The sequence below is a fragment of the Pecten maximus genome, chromosome 1 (genome assembly GCF_902652985.1).
Source record: "Pecten maximus chromosome 1, xPecMax1.1, whole genome shotgun sequence".
Lineage (NCBI taxonomy): Eukaryota > Metazoa > Mollusca > Bivalvia > Pectinida > Pectinidae > Pecten > Pecten maximus.
Genome location: NC_047015.1, coordinates 28,093,294 through 28,120,367, shown reverse-complemented (window position 1 = coordinate 28,120,367; position 27,074 = coordinate 28,093,294). Strand labels below are relative to the sequence as shown.

General features: G+C 38.2%; 2 protein-coding genes across 8 annotated transcripts in view; one reads left to right on the top strand and one right to left on the bottom strand.

Annotated features, from left to right (window-relative positions):
- Positions 1-27,074, top strand: part of LOC117329291 (magnesium/proton exchanger-like) — a 62,530-nt gene that overhangs the window by 5,421 nt on the left and 30,035 nt on the right. Inside the window, exon 1 of one of the 7 annotated variants that reach the window (XM_033887183.1) lies at positions 7,372-7,673. The exons of the other annotated variants lie outside the window; for them this stretch is intronic. The gene's annotated coding sequence lies outside the window, so the exon portion shown is untranslated. Of the gene's footprint in view, positions 1-7,371; positions 7,674-27,074 lie in introns of those variants that run through there. 7 annotated transcript variants of the gene reach the window in all.
- Positions 88-2,031, bottom strand: LOC117337189 (early nodulin-75-like). Its single transcript, XM_033898080.1, has 3 exons — positions 1,282-2,031; positions 850-1,119; positions 88-687 (listed from the first exon to the last, which is right to left on the bottom strand). Exons 1-3 carry the CDS (start codon positions 2,029-2,031, stop codon positions 88-90), a joined length of 1,620 nt encoding a protein of 539 aa, XP_033753971.1.

Below are 27,074 nucleotides of genomic sequence, written 5' to 3'. Positions count from 1 at the left end.
CTTCTCTTGATGAGGCTGATTAAAGTACACCACTGTCTCTTGTGTAGGCTTCTCGTGGTGAGGCTGATTAAAGCACACCACTGTCTCTTATGTAGGCTTCTCTTGATGAGGCTGATTAAAGTACACCACTGTCTCTTGTGTAGGCTTCTCTTGATGAGACTGATTAAAGTACACCACTGTCTCTTGTGTAGGCTTCTCTTGATGAGGCTGATTAAAGTACACCACTGTCTCTTGTGTATGCTTCTCTTGATGAGGCTGATTAAAGTACACCACTGTCTCTTGTGTAGGCTTCTCGTGATAAGACTGATTAAAGTACACCACTGTCTCTTGTGTAGGCTTCTCTTGATGAGGCTGATTAAAGTACGCCACTGTCTCTTGTGTAGGCTTCTCTTGATGAGGCTGATTAAAGTACGCCACTGTCTCTTGTGTAGGCTTCTCTTGATGAGGCTGATTAAAGTACGCCACTGTCTCTTGTGTAGGCTTCTCTTGATAAGACTGATTAAAGTACACCACTGTCTCTTGTGTAGGCTTCTCTTGATGAGGCTGATTAAAGTACGCCACTGTCTCTTGTGTAGGCTTCTCTTGATAAGACTGATTAAAGTACACCACTGTCTCTTGTGTAGGCTTCTCTTTATAAGACTGATTAAAGCACACCACTGTCTCTTGTGCAGGCTTCTCTTGATGAGGCTGATTAAAGCACACCACTGTCTCTTATGTAGGCTTCTCTTGATGAGGCTGATTAAAGTACACCACTGTCTCTTGTGTAGGCTTCTCGTGGTGAGGCTGATTAAAGCACACCACTGTCTCTTATGTAGGCTTCTCTTGATGAGGCTGATTAAAGTACACCACTGTCTCTTGTGTAGGCTTCTCTTGATGAGACTGATTAAAGTACACCACTGTCTCTTGTGTAGGCTTCTCTTGACGAGGCTGATTAAAGTACACCACTGTCTCTTGTGTATGCTTCTCTTGATGAGGCTGATTAAAGTACACCACTGTCTCTTGTGTAGGCTTCTCTTGACGAGGCTGATTAAAGTACACCACTGTCTCTTGTGTAGGCTTCTCTTGATGAGACTGATTAAAGTACACCACTGTCTCTTGTGTAGGCTTCTCGTGACGAGACTGATTAAAGTACACCACTGTCTCTTATGTAGGCTTCTCGTGATAAGACTGATTAAAGTACACCATTGTCTCTTGTGTAGGCTTCTCTTGATGAGACTGATTAAAGTACACCACTGTCTCTTATGTAGGCTTCTCGTGATAAGACTGATTAAAGTACACCACTGTCTCTTGTGTAGGCTTCTCTTGATGAGGCTGATTAAAGTACACCACTGTCTCTTGTGTAGGCTTCTCTTGATGAGGCTGATTAAAGCACACCACTGTCTCTTGTGTAGGCTTCTCTTGATGAGACTGATTAAAGTACACCACTGCCTCTTGTGTAGGCTTCTCTTGATGAGGCTGATTAAAGTACACCACTGTCTCTTGTGTAGGCTTCTCTTGATGAGGCTGATTAAAGTACACCACTGTCTCTTGTGTAGGCTTCTCGTGATAAGGCTGATTAAAGTACACCACTGTCTCTTGTGTAGGCTTCTCTTGATGAGGCTGATTAAAGTACACCACTGTCTCTTGTGTAGGCTTCTCGTGATAAGACTGATTAAAGTACACCACTGTCTCTTGTGCAGGCTTCTCTTGGTGAGGCTGATTAAAGTACACCACTGTCTCTTGTGTAGGCTTCTCTTGGTGAGGCTGATTAAAGTACACCACTGTCTCTTGTGTAGGCTTCTCTTGATAAGACTGATTAAAGCAAACCACTGTCTCTTGTGTAGGCTTCTCTTGATGAGGCTGATTAAAGTACACCACTGTCTCTTGTGTAGGCTTCTCTTGATGAGGCTGATTAAAGTACACCACTGTCTCTTGTGTAGGCTTCTCTTGATGAGACTGATTAAAGTACACCACTGTCTCTTGTGTAGGCTTCTCTTGATGAGGCTGATTAAAGTACACCACTGTCTCTTGTGTAGGCTTCTCGTGAATCATTGTAATGGAACTTGATATAATTTCTATGTATTTGTTTTTCTCAATTCGTAATGAATTGTTGTAAGCTTTAGCTTTGTGGCTCAAAGGCAATTATTACATTATATGTACAAAGATTTATATAAAATATAAGTTATAATATAAAATATATAAATTGATAATACATGTTATAAAATTGATATCATAACATGGTATAATAAATAAAATATATAAATTGGGGGTGGGGGATAACCTAATAAAAGTTACAGGATAGTTATTGGTTCATGATTATAGCGCAAGTCAGCTGTCCTTCACTATATGCATATGCCATTATTTCACAGACAAAAAGCTTACTGCCCATGTGACGTTCTGAAAAACATAATCATCATATTGTTGAAACACAAAGAGTAATATAGGTTTATGGATAGTACAAAGTCGTGTATACTGTAAGTCGTTACACTATCCAGTTAAAGATGAATGTCAATTTCACTTCCAAGACAGCAATTTACCTTATATCACTAGCACAAGAGGTGAGTAAAGTTATGACAGGCCATTCTCAATAACAGTCACGATTTTGTGATTTTTTACAAGTATTTACAAGTATTCGAAGCCTCTGTAAAACTTTTTCCAAATTATATAAACCCAAACTTCCCAGTGGTGTTCAGAAGTTGTATTGCTATCTGTTAACACAAGGCAATACCGATCCAAACTCATTAAATATACGTGTTCGTACATTGTATACGATACACTAATGATAATGGCATTTGTTCAACAAAAACCTATTCCATTCCCAAATGATGGATATCATATTGAGGCTTTGTTTAAGCAGGTAAACGTCATAACGAACGTTTAAAGTATGGAAACAAATGATATTGCATCCAAGGTTAACTGGTAGTTAACGAGGGATTTTGTAACGAGGTTTTGCTGTTTTTTTTCAACAAGGGACACTGCCGAGTTTCTACTCTATACAAACAAGGGACACTGCCGGGTTTCTACTCTATACAAACAAGGGACACTGCCGAGTTTCTACTCTATACAAACAAGGGACCCTGCCGGGTTTCTACTCTATACAAACAAGGGACACTGCCGGGTTTCTACTCTATACAAACAAGGGACACTGCCGAGTTTCTACTCTATACAAACAAGGGACACTGCCGAGTTTCTACTCTATATAAAAAAGAACACTGCCGAGTTTCTACTCTATACAAACAAGGGACACTTCCGAGTTTCTACTCTATACAAACAAGGGACACTGCCGAGTTTCTACTCTATATAAAAAAGAACACTGCCGAGTTTCTGCTCTATAAAAAAAGGACACTGACGAGTTTCTACTAATACAAACACGGAATACTAAACCGAGTTTCTACTCTATACAAACAAGGGACACTGCCGAGTTTCTACTCTATATAAAAAAGAACACTGCCGAGTTTCTGCTCTATAAAAAAAGGACACTGACGAGTTTCTACTAATACAAACACGGAATACTAAACCGAGTTTCTACTCTATACAAACAAGGGACACTGCCGAGTTTCTACTCTATACAGACAAGGGACACTGCCGAGTTTCTACTCTATACAGACAAGGGACACTGCCGAGTTTCTACTCTATACAAACAAGGGACCCTGCCGAGTTTCTACTCTATATAAAAAAGGATACTGCCGAGTTTCTGCTCTATAAAAAAAAGGACCCTGACGAGTTTCTACTAATACAAACACGGAATACTAAACCGAGTTTCTACTCTATACAAACATGGGACAAATGATGGACATTGTATTCAGTTTGTATTTGATACCGACCGCTGGCTGGATATTGAAGAGGGACAATTGTGTTGAACGTCTGCTTAACGAAAACAAACTTACACGAGCATGATTTACAAATTTAATGTTCAGTGTTCAGATTCTCAGGCTGGGATTCTGTAGTTAACAAGGAAACGCAACGTGTCTTGTTCTGGAATCACTTGAACATGTGATCATTCAAAGGCGAAATTCAAACAGACCAGCATTTGCATTCCAATGAATAATCATCTATGTCAGAAAGCCCAGGCATTTTTCTCAATCTATTTTAAATGTCAACATTTCTAATCAAATGCAAAATAAATATGCAATTCTTGTTAGAAAATGATTCAAGTAGATAATTTGTGTTAGTTTTTAATGAAAAATTAATAAGAGTTTCTTTGTGGAATTCACCGCAAATAAATAAAATAGATGAACGCTATGCTCTTGTTTCACTGCGAACATTTCGACGAGTTTGCAGTCTAATTAGTAAAGTAAGGTCCTTTATCAGTACCAGTATGAGGCCAACTGACAGTAGTATGGAGTCTTGTTTACCACAGTACTGTGGTGTCGGAGGACGTAGTCTAATTAGTCAACGACTATCAATATTATAATTATGCTGTATTGATGATGATACTCAATGCCTACCTGTATACACAGGAGGAAAGCGATTTGTTAATATTCTATCATGTAGAAGTAAGTAGCTGATGTGTTGTAAAGCTCGTCAATAAACACTGCAGTATGATATCGATGGCACTTGGTTATTTGAGAATTGGTCGTGATAAATTATATAAGTGTGACATCCTAGATAATGTTGTGTTCAACACATAGTTAAATGTTTCTATGATATTGTTTCTGGTAAGCAAGTCAAGTTACCGTCGTTACCATAACTGACAATGATTTATGTTTAATGCAATGTTAGAAGCTGTTGATGAAGGTCTGATGGTGCTCATCTTGGCAGTGAGTAACGCAATGTTTGTCAAGCTTAACAACCCAAACATGTCCTGGAGTTCTATTCGCCTATACAAATAGACGGGGGAATCGATGCGTGACAACTGATGTTCCGTGTCTATTATCAATACCGGGTACTGGAGAAGTTAATGGTATAATCGGGGACATTTTACTACTTAATAATCAGAGGAATATTTCTGATTCCAGACAGATATCAGCTTCTTTTCACCGTGACATACTGTTGTGATCTCACAACCAGTTACAAATCGGTCCTACCTCCTGTTTTTCAGTAAATAGTTGTTATTTCCAGAATAAACAATGGGGTTTGTCATATTGGTCAGTTCATATACTTATCAAATCTAATGAATATGTTTTTAAGCTATAATTGTTGTTCCAATGAAAATTATTTTTTTTTTAGATAAATGAAGGATAAGGTTGTCTTGTTGTTGCTTAATAGTTATAATTCTCGAGAGTGTGTGGATATGTAAATACTGTACGTAACCTGAGAATACAGACACAATAACGAAACCTTACTTTCAACTAAAAATCGATGAAACGATGGCAAAAATTGAACAAAAATGTACATTTGTATAGAGCCCCTTGAGAAGTTCAAGGAAAATAATAAGCACGTGCTTTCAAGAGAGTTAGAGGCTTCTGTTTCATCGACGTCACCCACCATACCAATCTAGGTCAAATCCGTGTTCATTATGTCAAATCTCGAAAGGAAAACTAATATGGTACAACCAGAATATTTCATAACATGGGCATATCCACCATGACACCCTTGCCCTCCGCCCCTCAATCCCCCACCCTCCAAAAATGAATTAAATAGGTGTGTTATTCACCCAGAAACCTTTAATGTTATATACTTATTTCCATCTGTCTGGCGGAAAGTTTTCATCACTTTGTAGGTTTGCTAATTCTAGCCCCACTCTGCTATTGTGTTGTATCCTTTAATTTCCAGTTCTTCCATTCGACTCAGCAGTAAATGATTACGAGATAAGGCAGTGTTGGAAATGTTGTGTGTGAGAAATAAGTTTCGAATGGCAGTTGCGGCAGAATTGTCTCTATGGAGTTGAGAAAGACGAGGTAGCTCAAGGCCAGATAACCACAAACGATATTTTATGAACGACTTTTAAACAAAAGTATTACTTTGATGAATGACTACAGATATATATTTTTTTTATTTATTTATAAAGTGCTGTGAGTTTATCTTTCTTCCCCTTCTATCTATTTCATGTCGGTTATATTGTCATGCATTATGTCCCTGTTTAAACGTGAAACACCAGTTATTGGTGTCCGTTCGACGGCATTGACGAATGCCCCTTCACATGATTTGTTCCCTAGGACGGAATGCCTTTCTATTCCTAAGGTAGCAATTCGTGTTTTGATGTGATAAACCTTTTTCATAGAAATCGAGCGAATACTGCATTTGTGTTTGTCAAGAAGAAGCTATACTGCACTCCGTGGACAAACCATCCAGATAATAGTATGTCGGTCTACGGTATCAAAAGCAAGGTCCAAAAGAAGCTACTACATCACTAATGGCGATACCGTTCAGTTCAGTGATAGACGTAAGACTGGGAATTCTAGGTCGAGATTAATGTCTCTCCATCTAGCTGTCTGGCATAGTCTACATAGTCCGCAGACACACGACAATTTAACGGTAAAAAGAACTAGTATAACTAAAGAAAAGCAAATGCCCTCAACTGTCTTCGATGGAGTCATATTGGGTCACGTGATTGATGTGTGTAATGTCTGTGATGTCCCTCGGTGTCCTCCTGTTATTCAGTGTGATGATGAAGATAAATCTTTCCTGTTCCATTCAGTTGGAATGTCAGCACATTTATGTGGAGGATACATATGACATATGATGACAGAATTGTCATCAATTGTCTACTCCTGTCGCAATTTGATTTTGGTGTTTACACCGTTTTATCAATGAAGGCACCTGTCATAATAACTAAATTATTGCTATATTTAGTAGTTCTATCGGTATTTCTTCTCTGATGAATTTACAATAAATAGATGTGGGTATACATGAACAAATCTTCATCTTTTATGAATGATGTGGCACATGTTGAAGAGTTGCGAATCATCCCCTTAAAGCTGAGTTTTTTTCCCTTCATTAAGTCTTCCCGGTGTAGGATGTCTGTATCTTATGCATTTTCGTTTGAGTCTTCATATTTTTCCCACTATCAATAAAAAATAAAAAAATAAATAAATAAAAAACGTTTTTCAAAAAGGGTATCTCAATAAACAATCAAGAAACGACTGTATGCTTTGTGTTGTAGAATATAATAACAAAAAACAGCATGACACGTTAAGTTTGTTTTCGTGTGACAATAAATATTTCGATTTGTCACCAACGCGGCAGCGTGTACCTTATTTATTAGTCAATTAAAATGTTACCAGAAACGGAGAAGCATTGAATTTATATCATTGCTACCCAGCAAAGCCCCGTGTTATAGTGTGGATAGCGGAGAGCTGCGGTGTTATACCATCGATTGGATGTTCTCGCAGCTTTCTGCCGAGCTATTGCTTCAACCAAGCATGCCACGCTAGTGCCAGACTTTCGGAGTTCATGAGAAACGATCTACCTACGTACAGCCAGGTGTTGTCATTGATCTAGCGTATATGTCAGGTGTACGGGACAGCTGTATGTTTGTCCACTGAATCTTCCTGATCTGTCACAGTTCGTTTCGTTGTTTAAACAAAACAAAAACAAATTCTCGTAGTTTTGCAATGATATTGAAGCTTCGCGTGGTTTGCTATGATACGTGTTTTTAACACTGGAAATATCCTATAAGAATTCAGATTTGGCAAACTGGTGCTGTGTTAAATGTTATGTTACCCTGATATGTGTTATTGGTGTGACAACCGAACGTTTGACAAAGGAACAAAAAGGGATATAAACTTTTACTCGGGATACTGTGTATGATGGTAAGTGTACATTAGGGCGACACATTTAATCTCGTAAGGTCAATTGAGTTACACTGCTGGATATATAATCCTATTTTATTAGGATTTACGAATTTGATGTCTGATTTTCAGTTTCGTCCGAATTAAAATAAAACTAAACTATAAATATAATTTAATTGTATCTTAGGATTTTGCTGTGTCCTGTCCTAGTTGTATTTTGAACAATCCTGCGGTTTTTCCAAACGTGATATGTTTACCAAAGTTTTTAGATAAAAGATTGAAATGATAGGTCGACTATCAGGGCATTATTGGTAAAAGTATAAAAAAGTATTGACACAACTATAGAAAAATATTGTAATCTGTCATCAATACGGAACGGGATGGTTCTAGATAATTCATAGTGAAACCCCATCTGAACAACGTAGTGGTCACGAATACGATACGATTTTGCTACAGATAAGTGATAATGATGGTATTCACAAGCTATTTCTCATTGTTTCGTAGCACTCGTGATGCCCTCGTCTGTAATACTTTGTCTGTAATACCTTGTCTATAATACCTTGTCTATAATACCTTGTTTGTAATATCCTCGTCTGTAATAATCTTATTTGTTATATCCTCGTCTGTAATACCTTGTCTATAATACCTTGTCTGTAATACCCTCGTCTGTAATAACCTCCTCTGTAATACCCTCGTCTGTGATAACCTCCTCTGTAATACCTTGTCTGTAATACCTTGTCTGTAATACCCTCGTCTGTAATAACCTCCTCTGTAATAACCTCGTTTGTTATACCCTCGTCTGTAATACCCTCGTTTGTTTTACCCTCGTCTGTAATACCCTCGTCTGTAATAACCTCCTCTGTAATACCCTCGTCTGTAATAACCTCGTCTGTAATACCTTGTCTGTAATACCTTGTCTATAATAACCTCCTCTGTAATACCTGTCTGTAGTACCTTGTCTGTAATACCTTGTCTGTAATACCCTCGTCTGTAATACCTCCTCTGTAATAACCTCGTTTGTTTTACCCTCGTCTGTAATACCTTGTCTGTAATAACCTCGTCTGTAATAACCTCCTCTGTAATACCTTGTCTGTTATACCTTGTCTGTAATACCTTGTCTGTAGTACCTTGTCTGTAATACCCTCGTCTGTAATAACCTCGTTTGTTATACCCTCGTCTGTAATGCCCTCGTCTTAATACCCTCGCCTCTTAACATCCCTGGTAGTTCCAATGGTTAAAGGTGATAGGTTAAAAGGGCTTCCCTAATATGATGATGAAGGTATAGCAGACAAATCTCCCAGAATCGAAGTCTAAAATTCGATTAGATAAGTAAATAAATACAGGATATCTAACAGTGTCTTCAGTAATACCAAATATATTTCACGAGTGGGGCTAATATTTTGATATTTTTCACTCGTGCTGCGCACTCGTGAAAAATATCAAAATATTAGCCACACGAGTGAAATATATTTGGTATTACTGAAGACACTGTTAGATATTCTGTTTATTACATTTTTTATCAACGAAAACCCTACCCCGTATGCTAACTAGGCCTACAGCGAAAGTTTGCATACAAAAAAAGTAGTTCTCCCTGTCCAGATGCTGACATATATGTCGGGCTTTCTGATTGGTCAATTATTTTGGTATTTTCTAATCATTAATTTGATTGGTCAAATCAGCAAAAGTGATATTTTTCACTAGTGAAAAATATCACTTTTATAGAATGAATAATTTTTGACATTTCACTGGTAAAAATGTAATAAAATGCGTTTTCCAACACTTTATTAGAATAAATATTAAAAGGGAAGCCTCATCCAAATCGAAATGTAGAAACATAAATTACGGTTGGTTCAATTTATTTTGCCCATATGCGATTAAGACGATGGTTATAGGAGGACAAGTCCTCCAAATCGAATTGTAAAATTATCATTTACAGCTGATTCAGTTTTTCGAGGCGTCATTGAAATAGCGTTTATACGGGAAAAGATCAGCCCATCCGTACGTATGTTAATTATCACATTATAAAAGATCGATGTACATGCTAATGATGACCAACCATCACTCGATACTCAAACATCTACATACTGGTCCAAAGCTATGCCGACACACTCTCCTCACATCTACTACCATCACCCAATGGGAAACCTCGGCATACTGGTCCAAACATCTGTCGCCACACTCTCCTCACATCTACTACCATCACCCAATGGGAAACCTCGGCATGCTGGTCCAAACATCTGTCGCCACACTCTCCTCACATCTACTACCTTCACCCAATGGGAAACCTCGGCATGCTGGTCCAAACATCTGTCGCCACACTCTCCTCACATCTACTACCATCATACCCATGGGAAACCTCGTCATGCTGGTCCAAACATCTGTCACCACACTCTCCTCACATCTACTACCATCACCCAATGGGAAACCTCGGCATGCTGGTCCAAAATCCTCACATCTACTACCACACCCGGAAACCTCGCATGCTGGTCCAAACATCTGTCGCCACACTCTCCTCACATCTCCTATTCACCCATGGAAACCTCGGCATGCTGGTCCAAACTTGTCCACACTCTCCTCACATCTACTACCATCTCAATGGAAACCTCGCCATGCTGGTCCAACATCTGTCGCCAACTCTCCTCAATCTACTGCCATCACTCCGGTAACCCTCTCATCTGTCCAACTCTGTCCACCCCCACACTACTACCGCTCAGCATCCTACGTCCCAACTCTTCCCACCTCCAAAACTCTCCCCATTTTACTCATACTGGTCAATCCTCCACATCTCTCCCAATTCTCACCAATACACTCCAAACTGTTCCATCTTCCCTACGCCAATTTCCCCTGAATCCTCTAATTTCCAAATCTTCACCACTCCATTCCTACTCTTCGCTCCACCCGTGAACCTCCATGGTCCAAAACGTTCCCACTCCCTCACACACTTACTCTTCCCTTAAACCCGTCGTCCAACATACTGGCCAACTCTCCACACTACTCATCACAATAAACCCTGGCCTCTGTCCCAAAATCTGTCGCCACATTCTTCTTACCCCCATGGGAAACCTCGCACTGGTCCAACATCTTCGCACCCTCTCCCTCAATACTACATCCATGGAACCGGCATGCTGCCCAACACATTTCCACCTTCTAACATTAACTACACCAATGGACTCGCATGCTTGTCCACACTCTCCCCCTCTCCTCCATTCTATCCATCATCAAATGGGAAACCTCGGCATGCTGGTCCAAACATCTGTCACCACACTCGCAATAACTTCTCCCATTCTTTACTGCCATCACTCGGTAGTAATCCTCTACATACTGCTCCAAATATCTGTCACCCACACTCGTACAAACTTCTCATACTCTTTACCTGCCATCACCCGGTAGTAATCCTCTACATACTGGTCCAAAGATCTGTCACCACGCTCCTACAAACTTCTCATACCTTTACTGCCATCACTCGGTAGTAATCCTCTACATACTGGTCCAAAGATCTGTCACCACGCTCCTACAAACTTCTCATACTCTTTACTGCCATCACTCGGTAGTAATCCTCTACATACTGGTCCAAATATCTGTCGCCACACTCTCCTCACATCTACTACGATCACCCAATGGGAAACCTCGCATGCTGGTCCAAACATCTGTCGCCACACTCTCCTCACATCTACTACCATCACCCAATGGGAAACCTCGTCATGCTGGTCCAAACATCTGTCACCACACTCTCCTCACATCTACTAACATCACCAATGGAAACCTCGGCATGCGGGTCCAAAAACATCTTGTTGCCACACTCTCCTCACATCTACTACCATCACCCAATGGGAAACCTCGCCATGCTGGTCCAAACATCTGTCGCCACACTCTCCTCACATCTACTACCATCACCCCAATGGGAAACCTCGGCATGCTGGTCCAAACATCTATTGCCACACTCTCCTCACATCTACTACCATCATCAAATGGGAAACCTCGGCATGCTGGTCCAAACATCTGTCACCACACTCGCAATAACTTCTCCCATTCTTTACTGCCATCACTCGGTAGTAATCCTCTACATACTGCTCCAAATATCTGTCACCACACTCGTACAAACTTCTCATACTCTTTACTGCCATCACCCGGTAGTAATCCTCTACATACTGGTCCAAAGATCTGTCACCACGCTCCTACAAACTTCTCATACTCTTTACTGCCATCACTCGGTAGTAATCCTCTACATACTGGTCCAAAGATCTGTCACCACGCTCCTACAAACTTCTCATACTCTTTACTGCCATCACTCGGTAGTAATCCTCTACATACTGGTCCAAATATCTGTCGCCACACTCTCCTCACATCTACTACGATCACCCAATGGGAAACCTCGGCATGCTGGTCCAAACATCTGTCGCCACACTCTCCTCACATCTACTACCATCACCCAATGGGAAACCTCGTCATGCTGGTCCAAACATCTGTCACCACACTCTCCTCACATCTACTACCATCACCCAATGGGAAACCTCGGCATGCTGGTCCAAACATCTGTTGCCACACTCTCCTCACATCTACTACCATCACCCAATGGGAAACCTCGGCATGCTGGTCCAAACATCTGTCGCCACACTCTCCTCACATCTACTACTATCACCCAATGGGAAACCTCGGCATGCTGGTCCAAACATCTGTCGCCACACTCTCCTCACATCTACTACCATCACCCAATGGGAAACCTCGCCATGCTGGTCCAAACATCTGTCGCCACACTCTCCTCACATCTACTACCATCACCCAATGGGAAACCTCGGCATGCTGGTCCAAACATCTATTGCCACACTCTCCTCACATCTACTACCATCATCAAATGGGAAACCTCGGCATGCTGGTCCAAACATCTGTCACCACACTCGCAATAACTTCTCCCATTCTTTACTGCCATCACTCGGTAGTAATCCTCTACATACTGCTCCAAATATCTGTCACCACACTCGTACAAACTTCTCATACTCTTTACTGCCATCACCCGGTAGTAATCCTCTACATACTGGTCCAAAGATCTGTCACCACGCTCCTACAAACTTCTCATACTCTTTACTGCCATCACTCGGTAGTAATCCTCTACATACTGGTCCAAAGATCTGTCACCACGCTCCTACAAACTTCTCATACTCTTTACTGCCATCACTCGGTAGTAATCCTCTACATACTGGTCCAAATATCTGTCGCCACACTCTCCTCACATCTACTACGATCACCCAATGGGAAACCTCGGCATGCTGGTCCAAACATCTGTCGCCACACTCTCCTCACATCTACTACCATCACCCAATGGGAAACCTCGCCATGCTGGTCCAAACATCTGTCGCCACACTCTCCTCACATCTACTACCATCACCCAATGGGAAACCTCGGCATGCTGGTCCAAACATCTGTCACCACACTCGCAATAACTTCTCCCATTCTTTACTGCCATCACTCGGTAGTAATCCTCTACATACTGGTCCAAAGATCTGTCACCACGCTCGTACAAACTTCTCATACTCTTTACTGCCATCACCCGGTAGTAATCCTCTACATACTGGTCCAAAGATCTGTCACCACACTCGCAATAACTTCTCCCATTCTTTACTACCATCACTCGGTAGTAATCCTCTACATACTGGTCCAAAGATCTGTCACCACGCTCCTACAAACTTCTCATACTCTTTACTACCATCACTCGGTAGTAATCCTCTACATACTGTTCCAAAGATCTGTCACCACGCTCCTACAAACTTCTCATACTCTTTACTACCATCACTCGGTAGTAATCCTCTACATACTGGTCCAAACATCTGTCACCACACTCGTACAAACTTGTCATACTCTTTACTGCCATCACCCGGTAGTAATCCTCTACATACTGCTCCAAAGATCTGTCACCACACTCGCAATAACTTCTCCCATTCTTTACTACCATCACTCGGTAGTAATCCTCTACATACTGGTCCAAAGATCTGTCACCACACTCGTACAAACTTCTCATACTCTTTACTGCCATCACCCGGTAGTAATCCTCTACATACTGGTCCAAAGATCTGTCACCACACTCGCCCTCACATCTACTACCATCACCCAATGGGAAACCTCGGCAAGCTGGTCCAAACATCTGTCACCACACTCGCAATAACTTCTCCCATTCTTTACTACCATCGTTCGACAGGAATCCTCTACATACTGCTCCACGCTCACCACGCTCGTACAAACTTGTCATACTCTTTACTGCCATCACTCGGTAGTAATCCTCTACATACTGCTTCAAAGCTAAGTCGCTACACTCTCCTCACATTTTAATACCATCACGCGATATTAATCCCCTACGTACATACTCTCCCAACACCTTCCTACCATGGCCACGGTTTGATTGACACCTGTAATATTGTGCTGAAAGTAAAACAATTACAAAAGACATCAAATTGCGTCAACCGAAAGTCTATAAAATAAGCGAACAGTGAAATTGTTTGCTTTCGTTTCTTTGAAGTCCGATATCATATTGTAATGGTACACAGGGTGTTTATAAACCATTAATTAATAACGCATCCCTTCACCACTATAAGTAGCCGCTAGATAAATCAGACCCAGGGGACAAATGAAGAGATATAACCTAGGAAGTTAGAATTGTTTCACGAGTTTGATCAAAGGACGACGGTTTTTCGCGTACTTATTCATGAAGATTTTCCGTACAATGCTCTTAATATGTACACTATATGTGTTAAATCTTTATGTTAAGATGTATACAATATTCAATCAGTTTTATTTGTAAAGATTGAATAAAATGTATGATGATATACAAAACGAAATTTTCGCAAGACTGTAACAATAATTACAGTTGAAATCCAATGAGTTGTTATACCAAGTTTTGTGCTTAGTGTGTAGTAACCTGACGGCTTTAACAATACCCAATATAAAAATGCATAGTCACGTGACATAATCAAGGGATGCAGCTCCGTACTTGGACATCTTACATAATATTTTACATTTTGTTTGGATGATTGTATTAGATATTTGAAGTAATCAAAATATAGCATGCATTAATCAAGATATCCTATACATTTAAGGATTGAATCTTGATTTGGTCGATTTCATGGGGTCATGAATTGAGTTGCTGTTGAGACAAATTTAATGAACTGCGAAGCAGTTTATGTTGAATTTGTCTCAAGAGCAACTCAATTCATGACCCCATGAAATCGACCAAATCAAGATTCAATCCTTATATTTCAATTGTTTTTTTTTTTCGAATAAAAAGTCGGTCTAGATATTAATAACTCGAAGCATGTGCAAGTCCGAATGCGGAAAATCCCGAGGAGTTTCGGATTGTACATGTCTAGTCGGTCGAGTAAAATAGTCCGCAATTTTAGGATTAAAAACAGCATTATTTTGTCAAAAAAGAAGTATTTAGCATATCTGGTCTTTCATAAAATACAAGAATACATTATAGATTTGATAAGTATTCCATGTTTATAACAACAATGTAGAAAAAGTTTGGTAGTTTCATCGAGTCCAACTTGAGTAGAAATTGAAATATTAGATATTGTATCAGAATTCTGATATGCTATACAAGATCTGTCATGTATATTCATACAGGATCCACTTTACTCGTGGACATGTTTAGGAGAAATCATTATATGAAATGCTCTCAATCGTGTCAAAATATCACTACACTAGTCATTTCATAAGGGCATGGATTATAGTATTAAAAAAAATAATAATCCTAATCTTAATCCAATAAATGTGATGTGATGAATGCAAAAAGGTTAAAGAGATAAGGTAAAATGTACACTGATCCTGTTGTAGCCAGTCCACACAGTGACTATATATGGACGCTTACGTCCCTTGAAGTAAAAGTGTAATCCAGCTGTTTGTATCATTCCATATTGTTGACTGTTTGTCGTAATCGCTGATACGCACCCGTATTAGTCGGTTATCAAAAGCTATTGTACGAGTCGGGCCTATCTGTTGTGTCATTTGAGGGTTGTATATTAGGTTTATTGCTGTTTTGTCAGGTTTTTGTATCGATCTTTGTATCCCGCCCCACACCAAGCGTTGCTACCACATCACTTCATGTTCAACCGTGCTCACTCACCATTTTATAACTTCATAGAAATATTGAATGATGGAAACATTGCTGAATGTGTGTCCACAGCGCTGACTTTGATGACGTGGTTTATAATCCGACTATGTTTGTATAAGTACTATAGTTAGTTGTAGAGTTCTGGTTGCCGCCCTACATGTACTTAGTGTTCTGCAATTTCAGAAAAAACTTACCAATATATAACGATATCATGCTACATGTATTACCTCATATGTCCCAATCCTTTTGCATGTCACGAGTAGGCGTGATAAATCCCGTATCTTGTCGGTATAACTCACCGGATATGACGTCACGTACAGCTTTGGCTATGACTAGTTTTCATCGGTTTTATGTTAGTTATCAGAAAAAAAAGAATATGAGAGAGATCAATTTTAAGGAAATCAACAAGTTTGCAGCTTGAAGCTATGATTTGATTACGTTATATAAAATGCTTTAAGGTTATCTGATGATGCCATCATACCTATGATATTTCATTGCTATAGTATCAAATTGACATCCTATTAAACAGTTGATTGGTGAAGAAAATAATTTGGCGCAAGCTCTAAAAACTTCATTGACTTTCTTCTGAAACATAAACCGCATTGCGGGGCCTTAATAAGATCATATTTCTCATACCTGTCCACCTGAATTTGATATAGGTTTCCATAGTGGATGACGTTCGTCAAAAAGCAGAACATACAAACTCTGCCGATTCTCCTAATCGTGTATTAACGTTTAGTTCTGTATTCCGATTGTCAGATAAGGGTAAGACCTCGTTTACAGGTCAATGCTCCCTCTTCGTTTCTGTCATAACACATTAGCGATTTGACTAAAATTCCCATTTGGTTTGTGACTACCTTGTCTCCTTGCGACAGCGTGGAGCTGATATGCATATATCACACTACCCCACTGAAGCATACTGCCGAAGACACCAGCAAGTTACCCTATCCGGTCACACTATACTGACAACTGGCAAACGTAACTGCCATTTACGTTTGTATACCGAATCATCCACATTTTTTCTGAAAAAAAAGAGTGAAGAAAAAACCTAGAGGTAGGATATTGGTTCGAAGACGGCGCCGGCACTGATGTATGCTGAGTACAAAAAGATAGATATTCATTAATTTGTTTAAGACACAATTTCTCTTCCTTTCATCAATGTCAGACAGAATGACTGACACAATAATATACGTATCACTCTTACAGTGATTCCAATAAATCCTGGATATACTATTGGAAGGTCAATCAAGGTCGATCACTGCGGAACTCTAGGGATATCGTACTGGAATATGAATGACAGGACTTATATAGACTTTGTCTGTTGTCGAATCCCTTTGTTAATATACTGTTATAACTTCACTCTGTTATACATGTACGTGTAATGATCTTGTGTTATCAATAAAATATTTTGAAAAGAAAATATGACTTTCTTAGCATCTATTGTGAGATACAGTCCGGCGAGTATTAAGCATTGAACTGCCAAATTATGGTATGTATTGGCGTTATAAATGACATAGGCAAAATCATATTATGCACTATGCTAACATGTACGTGTCCGACACTTTTTGCAGTCTTATGTTGATTCTTATAAGATTTAAACCAAGATGAGTATTGCTTTACCCATTGTGTGATCTCTTTGATGGAACTGCCATATTACATCTCCTTGACTACAATTTAAGGGGCATCTAAACAGCAAATCAAGCCAAAACAGTGATATTTTACAAGGCCATAATCCCTACTAGGGTGCAATTTAATAGAAGTAAGTTGATAAAATTTTGATATGTATCATGTCAAACTGTGGGCCTTGCTGTTGACATTTAATTTGTTCAGTAGTTCGTAAATTTCAACAAAACATGAGAAAAATGCACGTTTCAGGGGGACATAATTAACTCATTTGTATCGCATTTATTGTGCAAAACAGTCATGTCGTGTTGCTCACAAGGGTCTAAAGCACAAGATAGGAGCATTGGTTTGACTAGATTGGACTTAATGATATGTATTAACACTGATTTTATTAAGACCTAAGGTATTTCAAACGTCAAAAATGCTCATATTAGATACTATAGAGAACTCTAGACATGACAGGAAGACTGTTTTTAGGGGAAAATGTTCATCCGTTGAGTTTGGGGTAAAAGATATATATTTCTGAAAAAGGCCCAAAACTCACCAGTTTGACAATTTGTCTTAAAAAGGTCATTCTTACTATAATCAGATGTCTTAAAATTATGATATAGGAGCATGTTTAATGGCTGAAATGCCTGCCTTTATGCCATATTTGTGTAATATCATCCACAGCCGCCATTTACATTTCAAGGTCAAAACTAAATATGTGTTTCTACCTACATAAAGTCAAATCCGGTCAAACAAATGCTCCTACCCTGTGCTATAGACACTTGTGAGCATGACAGCTGGGCTATTTTTCAGGTTTGGTTATTTTTGTGACTTAGAATTATTCCATGCTACAACTTACCACAAAGTAACTCTATAGAAGAAATTGTTAGCATCTATATAAAATTATTTGTGATTTTAAGACACTACATGTCCAAACAAACATTTTGGTATATTACATGACTATTTTTGTGCAAATTTAAAGGTATTTATTCGTGTTTGAAATTCAACATTATTCTGCTATATAGATGAACCTTAAAATGACACACACTTGAATTATAGTCCTTTTAATCACACTGATTTCTACTTAGTTTTTGTCATGGTCATTGCGATCTCCATTAGAATGTATATAGATGAGAAATGTGACTCAGCGATGGTGAGATATGACCCGGATATTGTAAAGTTCGGGGTTATATACGACACTGTTGATACCTATGAGGCATGGACAGAGCCACAGCTTACCCATGAGAACAGATTCGGGCCTATATGATTAACGGACGGTCTTTTAGAAGGTGGATTTTCTCCAGTAGAATTAACTGTGGGGATTAACCTTTATCCTGACTGTTGACCACTGGAACACGTTCCAAATTCATGACGTCTGGAACACGTTCCCTGCTCATGACGTCTGGGACTCGGTTCCGATCTCAAGAGATCTAGGATTCTGGCTTTCCTATATTGCAACAAGTATTGGAATTTATGCGTGGCGTTTAGGTGACTGCACTCTATCACCTTCACCAGACATAGGACCAGTGAAGCGAAGTGCACTAAAGTGTAAAGTGTACGGGATTGTAATTAAATTGACAAGGCTTTTAGGCTATACTATAATCGTATGTATGCTTTGGCGATAAAAATGTACAAGTCTTTCAGGCTACGCTTTGATAAATTAGCAGGTTTTCTAGAGGGAAGTTCTATAACCAACAGCCATGACGCCTTAACATCAATTTTGACAGACATGCTTGTTTAAGTACACGTAGTCACTCATGTGTTGCTTTTTTATCACAAAGTTACTGGTCATATCGTTATCCAATCAGTTTTGAGTATCTCGTTATAATTGCTTTGGTGATCACATCATCATTAAAGCAGTTCTGATCTTATCGTTATACAGGCAGTTCTGATCATATCGTTATACAGGCTGTTCTGATCATATCGTTATACAGGCTGTTCTGATCATATCGTTATACAGGCTGTTCTGATCATATCGTTATACAGGCTGTTCTGATCATATTGGTATTAATGCTGTTCTGATCATATCGTTATACAGGCTGTTCTGATCATATCGTTATACAGGCTGTTCTGATCATATCGTTATACAGGCTGTTCTGATCATATCGTTATTTAGGCTGTTCTGATCATATCGTTATTAAGGCTGTTGTGATCATATAGTTATTAAGGCTGTTCTAATCTTATATTTATTAAGGCTGTTCTGATCATATACTGTAGTTATTAAGGCTGTTCTGATCTTATAGTTAATAAGGCTGTTTTGTTCATATAGTTATTAAGGCTGTTCCGATAATGTCCTTTTGAAGGCTGAGCATATAACATATAGTTGTCTTTCGGAAGGTAAGACAATGCTGTCCTGACATCTATTACTATAGAGAGGTGTAGCTGTACAGGATGTAATGTCATTAACATTGAATGTTGATGCACATTAATTTGTATGAACAAGGTCGTAAGGCCATGTTGTTCAGAACACAAATGCACAGAACAGTACAAATTGAGAGTTTGGTACAGTGATGTTTAAGGATGGAACAAAGTACAAATAGAAAAAAACATCACATATATACACACATAGTAGCTGTTTCGTCCTTCTGGAACTCATCCGTGATCCTAGGGACATCATAGAGCTGCTTCGTTCCTCTAAGAATCGTCAGTAATGCTAAGGCTACCATACAGATGTTTTGTTCCTCTAGGACTCGTCCATGATGCTAGGGATATCATATAGCTGTTTTGTCCTTCTAGAACTAGAGTGTGATACTAGGACCATCATACAACTTTTTCGTGCCTCTAAGAATCGTCCGTGATCGTGATGTTATGAACATCATACAGCTGTGTCGTCCTTCTAAAACTAAATTGTGATACTAGGAGCTTCGTTCCTCTAAGATTCGACAGTGATGCTTGAGACATCATACAGTTGTTTTGTCCTTATATGCATGTAACTCGTCAGGCTAGGGACATCATACAGTTGCGTCGTCCTTCTAGTACTCGTCAGTTATACTCGAGACATCATGCACATGTTTTTTCCGTCTAAGACTCGTAAGTATTGCCAGGGACAACATGCAACTGTTTCGTTCCTCTAGGACTCGCCAGTGATAGTAGGTGTGTAAGGAGAGTACATGCTAAAATATAGAAGCAGAGACGATTAAACAATAATTTCATAATTTTGGATATGAGTTATTATTGTGATATTGTGTATATTCTTAACCCTATCCATTATCTATTTAAGAATTTCTACGTCAGGACGTTTAGTCCACCTGCCTAGCTAACAATCGTAAATGATTGCACAAAAATAAAGTAGCATCACTATTTGGAACCTTTGGTTTGACATTTAGCATTAAGATAGTCTCAAACGACGACAGCTATTTGTTATCATTAATGTCACTAGAAAATAGTCTTTGGGTTAATTCATCTGTCCTATTATACTTCAAACTTTGTTCTGACTCATTTTCACGACTTCCCTTCTGGATTTTCACAATTTTGTCCACTGGCGCACTAACGAGTCTAGGCCACTATGTGGTACAGTTATGTATTTCGTTATCTAAGTTAAACATGCACTGTATATTCTGCTCTCATTTTTCATAATATTTCACTTCTATTAATTTCTAAACTAGTTATAATGCCGAACGAATCAATTTATACTCCACTTGTACTGAATAAGTATTTTCACTTTTATCCTGCATCTATGGCAAGCCGTTTTAACATTTAATCCCATTTCCTCTTAAGGTAAAATATGCTTCAAATTTATTTCACTTAAGTGAAATACTTTTTACCTTAAGGTTAAAAGACTTTTTTTTGCATTATGTTTTATTTCACTTAAGTGAAATAAATTTTATTCATCTTAAGGGAAAATCTTTTTCACTTAAGTGAAATAAAACATAATGCAAATACTGCTGTTGAGTAAATCGGACACCCACTCTCATGAATCAGATATGGACTAGTCCATCTATTGACCAAGCATTGGGTGTTTAATTTCTGACCAATTCGAGACCTTTTCTCAACTTCATTTGTTGTTAGTAAAATCAATACTACTTCCCATATGATTTACTTTCACTTATGTTTTAATTCCATTAAATATATGTTTTATTTATTTCCCTTATGATAAGTGATAAGAACGTATCAAAGTTAAAGTTTACTCACGCTGTTTCTTAGTTGACAGGTCCAAGGGGTTCATTCCATTATACCATGGGGTGGGTAGGAGGACAGAGTGACTTTATTGGCATATGGTCAGTTTTATTTACCTAAGATGAAAAGAATTTCACTTAAGGGACAAGTATTTTGCATTATGTCTGCACATAATTTTTTTCACTTAAGTGAAATTCTTTTTGTCTTAAGGGATATTAACATTTATTTGCATTATGTTTTATTTCACTTAAGTGAAAAAGAATGCACTTAAGTGAAATTCTTTTCACCTTAAGGTGAATAAATTATTTGCATTATGTTTTTAATTCTTTTCACTTAAGTGAAATTCCTTTTTCACTTAAGTGAAAAAACATCCCCTTAAGAGGAAATGGGATTAAATGTTAAAACGGCTTGCCATATGCATCGTCCAAATAACGTCAATTTGTCGAGTTATATAAACCCACTTGAACTGCCATCATGAAAGCATGGGTAGTTTATCCAATCATATCGTGGTGAACGTTCTTTGGGTAGGTCTTTGACATTCATCATGACTGCGTTACTATTTTTGAGAACATAGCATTGTAAATATTGTTTTTCATTTTTCTGAGTAGGTCGTTATGCAAATTGTACCCAACACATGTTAACTTTGTGAGCATGTCGTTCTATAACATACTATTATTCTAGAATGTTGTTGTTGTTGGCGGTGGTGTTGTTGTTGTTGGCGCTGGTTTTTCTGATCATGCCATCCTGTATTTTCCCCAACATTGCGTGTTAGAGATGAGCTTGACGTTGTTGTGACTATAGTTATGTATTTTGTAAGTTTGCTCAGCAAGTTGCATTGAACATTGTTATACTAGTTAAGGAGGTAAAAATCGTTAGAAACTTGTCTACTCCTTGTCGGCAAGGAATTTCCATAAAATGTAGCATCACATGGTATAGATTTTATCATTATTTACATTTTAGTTTTTATTTGTCTTTCTCGCATACATAGTAGAAAGAAATCTATACTTTCATAGCAGACGCCTTCTCATACAAATATTGATCCGAATTTTACTATAGTATACTGTCCATAAACCAAATGTGGTTCTGAAAACTGAAATATTGCGTTATCTTCGCTACTGTATTACTGTTAGACATATAAACTTATATACAAAAAAACTCCCATCTCCAGACATCCAGTTATCACATTCATTCCTCATGCGGATAAGTTCTATGAGATTCCCGCCTATCGAAAGTTAGTGTTGTGGAATATTCTTGTAAAAAGGACCAAATTATTTATCAAGGGCTACTGTACACCCATATTGGAATGGGAAACTGTGATCATATCAAACAATGGCATTTCACGAATTTTCTAGGTACTGTTTGAGGGGTTATATTTGAAAAGCAGCATTTAGAGCGAAAGAAAAAAATATTTAAAAATAAGTTTTTAATACTTACCTTTAGTTCAGGTACAAAACTGCGCAAATACAGCATTTTTAAAGTCACTAAAATTCCTGAAAATAACATGATCTTCATCTGAATCCTTTCAGGAATGCAAATTTCTTTAAAAAAATAAAAGTATTCCTGTATAGTGTGGCGGTATCTTATCCAAAATAGTAGCTAAGGAGACCATGATTTGTGTATTCGTACTAAAAGACCTACCTGTATGACACCTGCACTCATGCATGGTTTTCAATACACAAAGCATTGACATCTTTTTTTCCCATGATTTTTTTTCTTTCCGTTTAAATAATGATTTAGCTTTACAGATGGTTATCTTTCAAAAACAAAAACTACCTAGAGAATTTGTGGAATACCTTTGCTGGATAACCTTGGCATTTTTCATACAAATCACCATCGCAAAATGGCCGTACATTTGACATTGAATACTTTATGTGTCATTCCCTCTGGTGCTTAATACTTCAGATCTTTCGCATTAGTATATATTGTATACTTTGGCTCTATAACTTGTTTAGAATTTCAATGCGGATAAAATATAAGGTTTATATTGCCATGTATGTCGAATCGCTTTCCATTGCGTTATTCGCTATAACATTATCAGATTTAGTATGGTTGGTTCAATATAACTGAATGAAATATAAATGCTACAACATATATTAAAGTATCTATGAATTATACAGTTGAAATTAATCATGGCTTTGTGTCCATAAATAATGAATGTTTGGTTGTTATAACACCAGTATTGAAGTAGCAGCACGTAAAACAATTACCTCAACAACTGATATCTGACCCCAGTTGTCCTTTCACCAAGGGTAATCATCCATGGGCTTATTGACCCATGACAAAAAGTGTGGCACATTCGACGGATCATTTCTATGCCACGAAGATGTTGATAAATAAAACATAACTGTATCCTCTTCCATTTGTCCAAGTGAAACAGAGCATGGCGTTTAGAAATAGATTTTGCTATATATCGATGTTGGGATAGGTAGTTTTCCGGAATAATGAAATATATATAGTGATATTGGTGAGTAACGAGGCTGCGATAGCCTCGTTACTTACCAATATCACTATATATATTTCATTATTCCGTGACACTACTGTTATCATTACTGGAATAGTGGTATACAGGTTTCACTGTATCTCTTCTATGTTTACATTAAATCAAGATTTAGTTTACCACAACTGTAATAAGATATGTTAATCATTCTTGTTGGCCAGTATATAACCGATGTGCATTTGTAGGATCCAGACATTTTATATATGTATCACTTAAAAAGTCTCCCAGAAATCCAGAACTCTTTTAAGTATGAATAGTTATTAAACTAAAGGCTAAGAAATGGTTTATTCAATCCATATCGGCTTAAAACTACATCAATCTACGATAACTTTGGGGCGTTTAAAGATACTATACTTCCTTATTTATAATTGAAAAGAGTAGCCGAAATGATGCGGGATTATAACTCTCTACAGCATAATACAGTGGTGTTTTATTGACGTTCAATCTGAATGAAAATATGACAAAGTTCAGTGAAAAGAACAAAATTGACCCTGATCCCAGTCGGGCTAAATTATCATAATGCTGACCTCTGAATCTGAGGGACTATAACTAACGGTTATACTGACCTCCTTACCACGATGCTGACCCCTAGGAGATCATTACTAACGGTTATGCTGACCTCCTTACTACAATGCTGGGCTCATTACCACAATACTGACCTCCTTACTACAATGCTGGGCTCATTACCACAATACTGACCTCCTTACTACAATGCTGGGCTCATTACCACAATACTGACCTCCTTAATACAATGCTGACCCCTTGGAGACTATAACTAAAGGTTATTCTGGCCTCCTTACCACAATGCTGGCAACACTCCATATCAAGCATGATTATTCTTCGGAAATAAAGTATTTAAACTTACAAAACAATCAACAAGATATCGATTTGATGAGGACCGAGCTGCAACAATCCAAGTATGACGTAACCTATCTAATTACACCGTGTGTATGCTGGTTAAGCTGAGCGTGATTTTTCTCATTCGTAAACGTGGCTGTATCGATAAATCAATCTCAAAAATAGCATAGCTGTGATCATTGTATTGTTTTAAAAATATCGCTTCGATCTTTCTTTACCAATCATCCTGTCCACGAACGGTTTGACGTGGTGCTGATTGTTTAAATTCATTGCTGTGCAGTTATCGTCTAGAGTTTTTTCTTCTCCGTTAAGCAGCATGCTGTTCATTGAAATGTGATCGGAATGGCTTTACTCGACATGCAGGCGGTCTATGATACGGAAAGCACCTGGCTATGTCACACACCTTGTGTGTAACAATATGACTGCATACAGAAATGCTACATGGTTTAGACGATACCGTTGAGAGATTGATCTTGGAGCATTTTATCATTGTACTTAGCAGAATTAGCATGTTTAGTAGGGATAAGCGTAACATTATTGATTAATAATAGAGGATACCTTTTCAACATTATATCGAAAACTTTGTGTCTATAAACATCATAAACATATTCAAGTTTCCTCGTGATTTGTGTAGTCGTGTTTAAGAAATCAAAATAAACGGACAGATAATTTCGGTCAGTAGTTCACAACTATGTAATTGTGTATCTTCCAATGTCAATAGCACATAACCATTTAGTGGCAACCATTTAATGGTGTATCTCCCAAGATCAATAGTACATAGCCATTTAATGGTGTATCTCCCAGGGTAAATATTACATAGTCATTTAATGGTAGTCAGTTAAGGGTGTATTGCCAAGGACAAATAGTACATAGCCATTTAATGGTGTATCTCCCAAGATCAATAGTACATAGCCATTTGATAACGTATCTCCCAGGGTGAATATTAATTAGTCATTTAATGGTGGATTTCATAGGGTCAATCGTACAAAGACATTTAATGGTGCATCTCAAATGATCACTAGAACATAGCCATTTAATGTTGTAGCTCTCAGAATCAATTGTACATAGCCATTTAATGGTGTATTTCCCAGGATCAATTGTACATAGCCATTTAATGGTGTATCGCCCAGAATCAATAGTACATAGTCATTTAATTGTAGCCATTTAATGGTGTATCGCCCAGACCAATAGTACATAGCCATTTAATCTCGCAGGGTCAATAGTACATAGTCATTCAATGGTGCATCTCCCTTTAAAACGGCCTCATCATAATCGAGAATCAAGGTCTTGATCGTTATTGTCATATTAACCTTTAGGGCTCCCATATAATTATTTATTATGTAAAATGGTTTTATCTTCAAAATGCAGTAAAGATATAGAGAAATGTTGAGATGATATTATATTCTCTGTTTAATCGGCTCGTTGTAAGTATTGTATGAAAGTGAAATAGACATTCCTGTCGAGACAGTTCAAGACCATCCCGTGAGAGCCAGTCATCGTTGTCACTGATTACAGATCCTGGTTAGATGTTTATTCACGTAATGTGTGTTTAATTAGGTTCTATAAATGAAAGTTTCCGGGATGTTTGCATCGGTAACAGGACCATTCCCTATCATTAGATAAAGCCCTACATCAGGTAATAGGCAGTTTCCCTTATAGCTCGTCCAAATTATTGATTTGCACCTGTTTTACCTGTGGTTTGTGTATCATAATCTCAATAATTCCACATAGAGATAGCCAGGTGTTGTCTGAGCTGATTAGCTGCATCGCTGCTTTATTTTAGTGGCGTGATAAATGATTGTTTGCTGAAGGTATAATACATTTAGTCCAGCTGAGCATGGATACACTTCCGTCAACACGATCGGGCTTCAGTTAATATATATCGGCTTAGCTGGTCATGTAAAGACAGTAAATAATAAATAATGTTAGTAATCCTTTATTTTGGGCGAGGCGAAAATGCACGAAATGATTGTAACCACATTGGATTGTTTGTTCCACCAATATATCATTAAAGGTAAAGGTGTATGAAAAAACTGCAATAAACACAACTTAGTATTGTATCACCTGTCATAACGTCTGCAGTCACGTGATTATTGCTGTATTACTTCAACTAAGGTCTGTGAGCTGGAGTGTACACAGTATACAGTAATTGAAGTGTTAATAGCATACATCTTAATACCTATCCATGTATATCTGTCCGTACGTACGTCTGTACGTCTTGTTCATAGCAATTGTCTTGTCC